This window comes from Antedon mediterranea, chromosome 5, assembly GCF_964355755.1.
Source record: "Antedon mediterranea chromosome 5, ecAntMedi1.1, whole genome shotgun sequence".
Classification (NCBI taxonomy): Eukaryota; Metazoa; Echinodermata; class Crinoidea; order Comatulida; family Antedonidae; genus Antedon; species Antedon mediterranea.
In genome coordinates, this window is record NC_092674.1 from 24,039,624 (window position 1) to 24,052,604 (window position 12,981).

Genomic DNA, 12,981 nt, shown 5'->3' on the forward strand with positions numbered 1-12,981 from the left:
TTTGGTTAGCACTGTTCGCTACTATCAGCCATTTATTATCACTGTGCGCAAGTATAACCAAAATGGGTATACTAGCGGACAGTGCTAAACTAAATCCTATTTATTATCACTGTGCGCAAGTACAACCGAAATGGTATAGTAGTAGCACACAGTGTTAAACTAAATCTTATTAGTCGCGTGGACGCGACTCTATAGTTCACTATGTCGGTCGGTCGGTCGGTCGGTCGGTCTGGTATCACTATGCGTTTTATCGCTTTCTTACCTTATCTTGATATCAGTTTAATTTAGCTAGGTCAATTTTTCACATTATATTCCCTTATGGCCAGGAATCGATGTGGTTACGTTTTCACGGTGCGCAATAAATAATTACGCGGTGTACGCACGATTTAACGAAATCACGTTTGTAATCATATCTTCACAACCATAAATCACAATTAAATAAAATTTGGTACTCATACATTTCAGGGCATAAATCATCATATGGCAATACAATTACGTGCGTAGCGCATGTAACGCATGCGTACGCGCGCTTAACATTTTCAAAATTTATTTTCGATGAAATAAGAGTACGTTTCAGGCAATTTTAAGCGTTTACAAAATTGCCATGAGTGCGCAGATTTTTGCGCGCGCACTGCGCGTTAAACGTTATTGCGCACTCTTTTTGCCCGATTTCTGTTTTCTTGACTTACTTTTCAACTCGAAATTATGTTATACGAGCACGTCAAAAGTGACAGGCTACGCACGTGTAAATTTAAAAAATATAAATGTTTTTAAACATTTCAACATTTTTAAACATGTTCAGTAATTTTGGTCAGTTGGTAGGTTGGTCGGTCGGTAAACACTAATGAGCACGCGACTGCAGCCATCTATATGGCCTTGTTTATTATCACTGTGCTCAAGTACAACCGAAATGTGTATAGTAGCGCACATTGGCAAACTAAATCCCATGTATTATCACTGTTCAAAATTAATCCTATTTATTATCACACTGTGCGCAAATTACAACCAAAATGGGTATAGTAGCGCACAGTGCTAAATTAATCCTATTTATTTTCACTGTGCGCAAGTAGTAAAACCAAACTCGCCCACAGTGGAAAACTAAATTTGACACACGATAATAATTCTTTTCAGAGCCATTATAAGCAGCTCTGATGGATACCTTTTCAGTCATAGCCCCCTCTATAATAATCCAAGTCTTGCCTTCCTTCCCATCATACCTTTAAACTTCCTTTTTGTAATTTTCTTCGTGGATGTAAGTGTTGTTTTGTATACCTAAAAGAAATCCATAAAAATCACAATAATTCTATTCGAATGTGCAAATAAAATTATTGGAATTTGCTTATGATATATTTAAACACTAACATATGCAGATTTTGTAATACAATAAAGTTGTACAGCCCCTTAATTGAACTGAAATGTTGCAAACTCTCTTTCTGTAACACAGACACAGTGGAGTGGGTCTAGGGAGGCTAGCCTAGAGTGCTACCTATTCTAGTTAGCTATGCTGGTTTTGGAATTTGATCTTTGATTCTGAGTTAGTTATGTTTTTTCAGTTGACTATTAGTCAGCTTTGTCTAATACCTATGAAATCGTCGTTTGTGTTTGGACCGTGTGCCCTCGGCCTCGAGTAGGCCTACCTGCCTGATTATTGTTGAAACTTGTTGGGCTGTTTTTAAAAACTCAATGCCTGGTCACTTCGTCCCTTCACTGGTGTCGTGGGCCTACTGACCTCCAATCGTGGTTTTCTCAAATAATCAAAGAACTTTTGATGTGTGGAGAGAATGGGAGGGAATTAATTACTGACTCGGAGACCTAGAATAGATAGCTATCCGAGTTACTTGTACTAGGCCTAGGTAGGCTAGCCTATACTAGTAACAAACTAGTTATGTAGACTTCCTCCCTGAAATTCTGACCTAAAAAAAAATTAGAGTTCAATAATTTGTAAATACTACTAGACACTACTTCCTTGTTTTTCAGATGGCTAAAAAGGGTGAGAAAAAAAGCCGCTCGGCTTTGAACGAGGTGGTAACGCGCGAGTACACCATCCATCTTCACAAGAGAATCCACGGCGTGTAAGTGCAGTTTAGGAATACTTTTTATATTATTGTGTGGTAGAAGGTATCTGATCACATAAAATAAAATTTGCTCAATATCAACATAATATGTTGATATTGGGAAACATAGAAACTGTTAACCTGACTATTTGACAACATTTATCAATACTAACAGAGTCTTTGTACTGCATGTATAATTTTTCCAGTATCAAATGCAATTTCTGTAATTACACAGTACATGGAAACATTTAATTTTAAAATGTTTGAGTCCGGAAACATAGTTTTGTATTTTATTTTTTGCTACACAATTTTAGAAATGTTTTTTTGTTTGATTTTTGCTACATGCTACACTGGCGAAATTATTCCCCATCACATAAGCCTAACAAAATACAGGCACCACATGGGATACACTATTACAAAATTTGCCAATTATACTTCGAACAGTATCCGTTAATGATGGATACAGGCCTTGTCTTTTAAAAATTATAGGTGTGCTACAAATTGCACTCCTCAATACATTCAGGGGTGCTATTTGTATTTTAATGTGTATTTAAGCGTTTCTTAAATCGCACTCCTCGAGGGTGGTTTAGGAGTGTGTCAGGTGAGTGATCGCACTAGTTCACCTTAAAAGACAAGGCCTGGTGATATGTGGAGGAGATACAGTACAGCGATTCAGAATCTGGTGATAATACACTTTTAACTTTGACAACATTCATATTTATGATAATTATGCATTAGTTCAGCAGCAATGAGTAACACTTATTTCATGTCCAAATTATTTAAAAATTACACTAATTGATTTATTTTTTTTGTATCCTTTATTATAGCTCCTTCAAACGAAAGGCCCCTCGTGCCATTAAAGAGATTAAAACATTTGCCACCAAGATGATGGGGACAACCGATGTAAGGATAGACACAAGACTAAACAAACACATCTGGTCATGTGGTGTCAGGTTAGTTTGTTAATTCATATACAAATAGCATAATGAATGCTTATGAGTGCAATGGTAAAAATAATTAATTAATAAGAATAACCATTCGAGAAGGTAGCACTCCAATTTTGGACACAGAGTAGAATAATTATTTTCAAACATGATCAGTCAAAAGCCTAGTGTCACATGCGGATGATGCGGTTGTTCATTGTAATGAAAGAGTGCACTCGCTCGCATATAACAAAATTGCACTCGCATATAACAAAATTGCACTCGCATATAACAAAATTGCACTCGCGTATAACAAAATTGCACTCGCATATAACAAAACTGCACTCGCATATAACAAAACTGCACTCGCATATAACAAAACTGCACTCGCATATAACAAAATTGCATTTGCATATAACAAAATTGCATTTGAATATAACAAAATTGCATTTGAATATAACAAAATTGCATTTGAATATAACAAAATTGCATTCGCATATAACAAAATTGCACTCTCATATTCACTACTCACAAATTAAAGGCTCTTGATAGGACAGATTATAAAGATTTTGTATGCAAATAATATTTACAAACAATAATATTTATTTACATAAATTTGTTCATCCATACAGGAGCGTTCCTTTCAGGGTACGTGTAAGACTTGCAAGAAAGCGAAACGAAGATGAAGATTCTGCCAACAAGTTGTACACGCTCGTCACGCATGTACCAGTCACCGGATTCAAAGGTACAATATCATCCTTGTTGTCTACACTGAAGTATAATCAGCCTAGATAGCACTTTCTTAGCATTGGGTACATTTCACTGTTCACAGCTGTCTAGCAGAGAACATATTAAAGATGTATTGTCCCCCAAAAACATGGAAAATGAAGATTAATAAATACTTTGAATTTTATTATTTTGTTAACCACTTCAGTAGAAAAAAAACAGGAAATAAAAAATGACTAAATAAATCGTTAAATACAACCAAAAACCCATTGACTGGGAGCCAATTTGATCGTTTTTTCTTTGAATTACAGTTTTTGCAGATAAATAAATTTCTTTTCGATCCAATTTTTGGTCAAAATAAATAACTATTGTGACATTAAAATAACATATTCAACCAAACATATTTTTTCCGGGGAAAATACACATTTTTGATTAGCCACTCCTGATTAAAATGAATTTTGAAATTAGGAATTTGCATTTTTTTGCTATGCCAATAAATATACTTTGGGTGTGCTACATTGACGAAAAATGTTTCTTTTCTAGACAAACTCTTTGCATTTCAAACTGTCCAATTAAAAAAGTATCTAATTCTGTTGGTTTTTTTCCTTTTTATCTTGCAGGACTCCAAACTGTCAATGTTGACAACGAAGACTAGAGGTACTGGTTGATTATATGACGCATTGTTATTAAATAAAAACATATGATGTACAGAAAATTGAAGGTCTCTTGTTTCATACTTTTTCAGCATATGTAGAAAATGTAGACCTTGTATAAATAGTGGGGACTTTATGAAACACGACGGTTAGGGGAGGATGACAAATATCCTGTGTTCGTTAGAGCTTAAAATCATACACAGTCAACATAGCTGTTTTATTATTTATGCACCTTTGCGCAAAGACGGCAGCCGGCAGTATATCTCTCAGATCCCTCTCGTGGCGCGGGACCCTTCTGAATCACTTGGCTCTGGTGATACAGCATAGGCCTTCCTAGCTAGGGCATTTAAACTCCGCTTTTAACACAGCCATTTTAACCAAATAAAATGTTATTTCATTAAACAGTTAAATTAAAAGTTCAAATATTATTTAGAGTTTGAGAATTCAATGTTTACGTGTAATTTGAACAGTATATTTAAGGTTATATATACACATTATTTCTAGCCGTTTTCCGTAAACGGGAAAATAGCAACTTTATCGTCATCAAAAATGTTAAGACGACGGAATTTCACACTAAGCTCCATCCACTTTGTTAAAGCTCACGCATAAATTATTTATGAGCACCGTCCTGTGGCTTCTCATCGTGTTTCGTAAAGTCCCTAATGACACTTTAGCTTGGTGGTTAACATGGTTGCCTTCCAAGGTTTAATCCTGACCTAGTGCCAGGGTTGTGACTCACGACTCCCTAAGTCTCATTTGAGGCTTAGGGAGTAGCCAATAAGCTGTGTACAGTAAAATGTGCCTAATGCTAAGAACGAGTTGTCTTGGCTAAGGCTGATTATTATACTTGACGTAGCTGAGGTCAAAGGGTACCATCAGCGTAGCCAATAAAATAAGAACGATATTGTACCTTTGAATTTGGTGATTGGTACATGCGTGACGAGCGTGTATGTAAGCACAATCAATTATAAAATGGTTTATCCATTCTTAATTGGCTAGTTGCTCACAGTTGGATGCGTATGACATATAAAAAAATGAAAAAAATCTCAGAACTAAAAGAATACAGTCGCATGCACGGTAATGCGTTTACACACAAAACCCTTCGCAGGAGTTCTCAATCTGTACCTGGAATAAAATACAATTACGTCAGAGTAGGGCAAACGAATCGGACCAATCACAAAGCTCCTAATTCATGCAAAGGTACTTCACAGTAGTTATAAATTATTAGAACAAGTCTTTTCAGATAAGGACTTAAGCTCCATTGGCCATGTCCGATTTGTCTGTACTAAAAGAGCCCATTGCATCTTTCGGAAAGAGTAGGGGTTATGCCTTGTCTACACTATCAAATGTGCTATGTTTAAATATTTTTTCATTTCTTTATTCGAATTCATAAAATAACACAACATAAAAAATACAAATAATGAATTCAGGGTAACACAAAAAAGTAACCAAAGGTCAAACTTATTTCCATTGTGGCCCTTACATGGTAATAATATGGTAGTAATATGACATTATCATGTCCATATATGGCACAACACATTTTTTGAAACGTAAAATTTGATAGTGTAGACAAGGTTTTACTTTAGTCATATTCTGGTACATTTCTGGCCCAGTCAGTTGAGTTAGTTCCTAGGTTCACCGAAGTTAGCATATTGTGCAGATAAAAGCACCTTTCTTTCAGAACCCCCAAAATGCTACTAATGAGATACTACTAATGTACTACTTTCAATCCTTACTATGTTAGTTCAGTACCTTACACATGTGGCCTAGGTAGGACACAACATTACCAACTGACCAAACTGTAAGCAAATATTATTTTCTGCTTATTATCTGATGTTCGAAAATGAATGTTTAATACTGTACTATTATTTGGCGTTCCATCAACAATGTCAGAATATCAACCGTTTTAAATTGCACAAGTGTATTTGGTTTGGACGGAGGTGGAGGCATTTTAGGAGCGTTTACAGTTAGATTAGTTTAGGTTAGATATGTACTGTAGTTGTATATGGGGTGAAAACCCTTTGATACTCAACAGTACAGTATGTGAAATCGTGTATATGCATCCACAAATGCAATGTCATCATACGAATTGAATGATGTTTTGTATGTGGAGGAAATTATACCAAACTTGAGAGAAGGTAGCTGGTTTGTGTGGCGGTTCCCAGGCTCTCGTCCTCTAATAAAGTACATATAACTTGTGACACATTTAATTTACATTAATGTCTATCATAATTGGTTTTTGCAATGTTTAACGGGGTCAGTTTTATCCGGATATCGAATTAGACATGTTTGTTGGTGGTTAGGTTCGTATTAATATACAGTACTATATCTAGAGCTGTTTAGGCTTAGGAAGATTGGTCTGAAATTGTGTTTAAAGTCGTATTGGGTCTGAAATTGTGTTTAAAGTCTAAAGTCGTATACGATATTTGTGTATATATTACCGTAATAATTCATTTAAATCGTTATGTAGGAACTGGACACTTGCCTTTTATATCAGTTGATTCGATATAGAGTTGTCATTATACCTCTAAATAAATTCTTATCATTTGATTGTAGGATGGGAGGTCACATCCTACAAAAATATTTTTATTATTAATTACGTCATAGAGGGTGCAATGTTATATTCGAGTGCTGCAATTTCGTTTTGCGTGCCTTTCTGAATATTTGTTTAAGCTTTTTAAAAGCTTGACAATAGTCTACAACTAATTAGACAGAAAAGTGTGTGTACCCAAATATGGTAGTGATATGTCATCGTGTCCATATATGGGCAGATCACATTTTGTTGTCGCATGAAGTTTGATAGTTTAGACAGAGCTTACACAGTGAGCAATCACACATAATTTCATTCGTCAATTATTTTTTCTCAAGACTAACTTTCGCAGTTGTTTTAATTAAGAGTTTCCTTCCTTCGTATTAACATATGGATCACATTGACTCATGGATAACATTGACTCATGGATACATAAACCTTACATTTTGGTAAATTTTATTGGCTTAGATGACACTATTAATGGATTAGGTGGTACCGATGATTTATAATTCGGTCGTTTAGTTTGAACAACGAACAAGAAATGTCGGATCAGTTCCATACGGTGCTGCAACAACGCACGCGAGTTATTCGTCGTAGCTGTCTGTCAAAATCAACACATAGCTTAGTTCACACTAGGACGACGTAAGCGCAACGCAAGCGAGTTGACCAATGATATACGACAGGTCAAATCGCCTGTCCGTGCGTTACGCCCTAGTGGAACCAAGCGTAGGTTAGTGGCCAGTGACATAATCAGATTGTATGTGCACACGTATCGCTACTTTGATTGAACTAACCATATTGAAAAAATACAACACAAAAGTAAGATTAAAGTTCTTTATTTTCTGGATTATATACAAAAACAAATACAACGGTTTATCGATAATTTGCACGTTTTTACATTAATTTTTAAATCATTTAAACAGAATACATTGTTCCAGGGTTCTACAGAATAAATAGTAACAGTTATAAGCCTATGTGTCGCGGTTAAGTGTCGGATATGTTTTTTAAAAAGAAGGTAATTTAATTATTAATTGGTTATCCGCTTAGTAGCGGATAACTCCTTGTAATCGTCCTGTTTCATCAAATTTTTTTCCTGTATTATACTTCTTTCTTTCTGTCATTTTTGTGCGTCATGTTTCTCTAAAACTTGTAAACAGAACATATCGTAACTTTGTCAACATATCGAAATTTACGTGAACTTGTGCACCTCCTATTTTTGAATGACGTCAGAGTTGCGCAACGTGACTTACGCGCGATTTTATGAATTTCAATAATTGATCATAGACTAAAAACCAAACATATTTTTGTTTTGACACTTTGTGAAAATTTAAGTCATATCAAGCGCAAACTTTGTATGGATTAAAAATAGCATGTTTCACAAGAAGTTACGCGCGCACGCGCGTTTAAAATTTTAGAAAGCGAAAAATCAACTTCTAATCAACTTTCTATCCGTTTCATGTCATTTTGAGCATGTCAAAAATTCCCACGCGCGCAAAAATTTTTACGCACGCGGTGCACACGTAGTGTTAAAAACATATTTTTTTCGCGTGATTTATGTTTTTTCAGCCTTTTCTAGTAATGTTACCAAATTTTAAACAATTTCGACTTAAAATTACGTCATACGAGCACGTCGAATTAGATAATTTGCACGCGTTTTTGGTAAAAAAGTTCAAAAATTCGTCAAAATTATGCCTATTTTTAAACATTCATAGATTCTAAACTACATGGGGAACTTTTTTTTTAATTACATATTCTGGAAGTTGATGAGTTGTAGATATCGGATCATACATTAATATGGCTAACCGGACATTGTGACGTCATCGTATGGCCACGCGAATATAAAATATAGGATTTTTGTCTCTTTCATCATAGCTCATCACATTTAATAGAGCGCATCTCCACTTATTCGTTGTCCATTTTCACCCCGATTTTAATATATTCTAGGTCAATCAACTATCTTTTGCATGAATTTAAAATGTTTTAATTTTTTTAACGTCATCGTGCCTAAAAATTTAAATTACTTTGGTCATTAATTTCATCTTTACAGTAAATTTTAATCTGTTATAGCTCGTAAGAATAAAATGTGATAATCACGATTAAAACGTTTTCAGGAAGCTATTGTATTGTAGATACAAAATCATGTGAAAATTGTGCCAATCGAATGTTGTGACGTCATCATATGGCCAGTTATATAAAAAAAGTTGTATTTTCATCTTTTGCGTTATATTTCATTACATTTAAAAGAGCGCGCATCAATATTTCACGTATTCAAATTTCTTCTACACGTTAATATGTTGTTGCCGAGATAATTTCATTCTGAAATTTCTACTTTTGCATTTCATTTTGAAACCGTCAAGATGTTAAAAATTACAATAAAATACGGGTCCCGTAATTTCACCTATTTTACACTGTTTGTGATATGTATACAGATTGTACTGTGTATACTATGTATATGACACAAAATAACAGAATTCAGAAATAACATATCATATTCTTCAGTTCAGGTTATAATGCCTTAATATTTTTCTGTGTGCAATATTCTAACGTATGACGTGCACGTGGCGTTTGTCGAGCGGATAACTAACTCGTCAAAGTGACGAGTTTCATGTCTAGTTCATGTTGAGTCTGGCTATTTGGTTCCGAGTATTACAAGATACGCGTCTTGTATGAAATGACGTCAAATGTGTTCCTGCTGGTGTACGTCGAGTTGAAAATCATTTGAAGATTTTATGACGTAATACGACTTGTCAATCTATATGAAAACAAAGCAAAGTATTATTGTGGTGTATAGTTTCAACATAATACGCAGGCCTTGGCATCAGGCCATCAAAGTGCGATCAATTACAGAGAAAAAACAACTAATTTCATAAAACACTAATATCCTGTTGTAACTATCAAACTGAGCATATGGTAATGTATTTTGGCACTTATTTTGTTATTTACAATTAACTCCCATGAGGAAAAAAAGTGTAGGCCTAATGATTCGTAGCTTACCAGTCTAATTGCAACATGAGCATCCAGCAGGGCATTTACAGTCTGGCCCACACTTGCAGTCGGATCCTGTAGAAAAACATATAAATACGGTATTTAAATAACGCTAGTACAGTAGTAAGACGGGTGAAGCTTAGGTTTCCACATAGGATGTATACGTGTAACGCAAGCAATTTGACCAATCACAAGGGAGAAGTCGAATGTATCCGAATTATTGTGTGAACAACGCCTTAAAAATAGGCGTGGTTTATGTATGACGTAGGTACGACGACCATCGAGTTCGGTTAGTTTTGTGTTTTTAGGAAAGGATGCCACCCCGAGACATTCATAAACTGTTGGGTTTTAAAGGGACGATGTTGTAGGCCTATACCTATTTATAGACAACCTACCTGCGCAACAATCTGCTGCACCTTTGCAGGTACATGATCCACCTTCTGAGCATTTACAGGATGGTCCACACTGACAGTTTCTGCATGAATCTGGACAGGTTTGACCAGCACAGATACAGTTACCGGCTACACAGAGAAAAGAACAAAAAGGGGAGGTGTAATTCAAAGGAAGTTTTCCCAGGCATATCAGAGATCTTATTGTTAGCAGGGGATGTGGTTAATGTATTGGATCAGAAGAGAGCGAATACCATTAAGATACGGTTTACCATTCGATCAATTATGTGGCATTTCTTTGAAAAACAGTCAATCGTACCATGGATTCATGATCATACCGGCCTGTATGCGTGTTTCCCCCATAAATGGAAGGAGGCCTAAAAATTAAGCTTATATTATTATAAATAAAAATAGGGTATACATTTGCATGCTTAGCCTACTCGTAAACTTGGAATACCACCTGTATGTGGCGCGCACCTGGAAAAATACAATACATCTTCCACCATACCACCTGCGGATCCCCAACCTGCCAATGATTATTACTGTATATTGTCCCCAACCTGCCAATGATTATTACTGTATATTGTTATCAATGCTATGCTACCTCTCCCAGGATTAAGCCAAGTTGAGCCGCCGCCACAAAAACGTTATTTTCTATGGAACGCCAAATGCTAACTTTCGCCGGTGCTCGTTCTATTTATATTAGGGATAACGATGTACATTCAAAAGTTTATATATCATAGTTCTTAGTATATATATTATTAAATATTATAATTAAATAATTATGAAAATCTGGCTTGTAGATTGCAAAATGATAAAACATCACAGAAAGTGATCGTTTTTAGCCAAAAATGACGTAAACATGTTGCCCCTCAGTCGGCAGTTGTATGAACTCCATTTTTCGGTAAAATAATTACATAAACCCACGTTTTTTAGTCAAATATTTTGTGTATTAACATTGTAAAATTCAATAAAATATGATATTAAAAGATTAGTAAATAAAAAATAATATTTATTTAACCTCATTCGAAGAATGTTAATACTCTATTAATTAGTCCTGACTGAGAGACAACGTGACTTTACTTGGTAGGCCTACTACACGCGAGAAAAATTATGAGTGCACTGAATTTTTTCCTCGAAAGATTAAAACAATTAAATTATTAAATATTACTACTTTCCTTTGCTGTGTTGTTAATTGTAATATGTAATTATATATTATTTATTTTCATGACACAATAAACCAAGACCATGAACTTGTGTACTAGGACACCATCCTAATCACTACGCGAAATGTCGTAAAAGACGCATGCACTGGGCGTTTCATAGAAATCACCGGCGGCTCAACTTGTCGGCGGCCCAACCGGTCATATCCCCCTCTCCCATCGCCATAGAATTGAACTGCCATAGTAGGCAAGTGAGTATTAGTAGTAGTAACTATATACAGTGTATAGTAATAATGATCACACTGCCGACTAAGGATTCTTAAACTAAAATGAATTATTATGTACTTACTTGTCTTGCATTCACATGGGTTCGGCATCTTGAATATTTTGTAGAAATGCACTTCTTCGTAATAATAACAGAATGTTCTTTAGCAGCTACCGTTTCTATCAATCACTTATGTGGCATTATTGTTTTGTACGTTGTTTATATCCTAATTTTACTATGTAGCGCGTGTGAAAAAGATGACGTCATTCCATTCAACTGTCAAGTACTGTGTGTAAATACTACGGATCGTGCGCAAAATACTGCGGTTCGTGTGTAAGAATGGAGTGCAAAAAGACAAGTGTTCTGTGTTGTTTGCAGCCGAATTTAAATACTGTACAAGGTTAGGAAATGCAAACTAAAGAAATGTGCAAACTTTATTGATTTCCAGAACTTTCGCTTTACATTTTCCAAAAGTAAGTATTATGATAAGAAAAATCAGAAAATAAAAAGATCGTATTTCATCAAAAGCAAGAAATTCCGAGACTATACACGGCAAATGATTCCCCCTCCTACTATTCCCAAATTGCAACTGAGTCGTCCTTGCAGTGTTTTTGTATTGGCGCGAATCATAGGACAGCGCTATTTCGAACCTTTTGACTGACACTACGGTAAATTAATATGCATTTCAATCATTCATTTAGGAGGTTCATCATTTTCCCACTTCAGTCTCACCATTATCGGTCTCTCACAAAGATTCGCGTAGGCCTTCCATAATAATGTAGGCCTACTAAAATTAAAAAGAAAATTGGAAAAGAAACCAACAAACTTCAACAATTTGACATTAACAAGGGCTTGCCTAGCATTCGGACCGACCGAGACGGGTGTAGGCCTATAATCAAACAATTAAACCCATAACACTAACACCATACTCGGTTCAGCACAACCCCTCACATAGCCTACTGGTATGTAGACCAGTGACTTAGGTAGACAATATGGGTCCGGCAAGCATTTTATATATAACGATTGATAATTTTTCTATACTTTCATCATCGTACAATATACCGTACAATATTCTATTGAGCCATCTAGACATTTCGTTTTAATTTTTTTATATAAAAATAAAAATTATAGGCTAACTGTTTAAAAGGCCTGATTTCGTGGTTTTTTAAGGCCCGTCCTATTTCATTTCTGGTTCAAGTTTCGGTTTCATAACAATTTTATTTACAGACTGATGAGATAATAAAGTACATTGATGCAATAACATAATGAAGTAAGGTCAGAGTTTGAAGCAGG

At 35.3% G+C, this 12,981-nt stretch overlaps 2 protein-coding genes across 2 annotated transcripts; one reads left to right on the forward strand and one right to left on the reverse strand.

Annotated features, from left to right (window-relative positions):
- The first annotated feature begins 1,949 nt into the window (after nt 1–1,949).
- Nucleotides 1,950–4,418, forward strand: LOC140048950 (large ribosomal subunit protein eL31-like). The gene is made up of 4 exons (XM_072093749.1): nt 1,950–2,072; nt 2,882–3,007; nt 3,610–3,722; nt 4,324–4,418. Exons 1-4 carry the CDS (start codon nt 1,978–1,980, stop codon nt 4,356–4,358), a joined length of 369 nt encoding a protein of 122 aa, XP_071949850.1. The 5' UTR covers nt 1,950–1,977; the 3' UTR covers nt 4,359–4,418.
- Nucleotides 4,419–7,706: 3,288 nt separating this feature from the next.
- Nucleotides 7,707–12,781, reverse strand: LOC140049834 (uncharacterized). Its single transcript, XM_072094781.1, has 6 exons — nt 12,730–12,781; nt 11,773–11,867; nt 10,267–10,392; nt 9,881–9,946; nt 9,500–9,638; nt 7,707–7,917 (listed from the first exon to the last, which is right to left on the reverse strand). The coding sequence occupies exons 1-5, from the start codon at nt 12,779–12,781 to the stop codon at nt 9,564–9,566; spliced, it is 414 nt and encodes a 137-aa protein (XP_071950882.1). The 3' UTR covers nt 7,707–7,917; nt 9,500–9,563.
- Nucleotides 12,782–12,981: the final 200 nt, after the last annotated feature.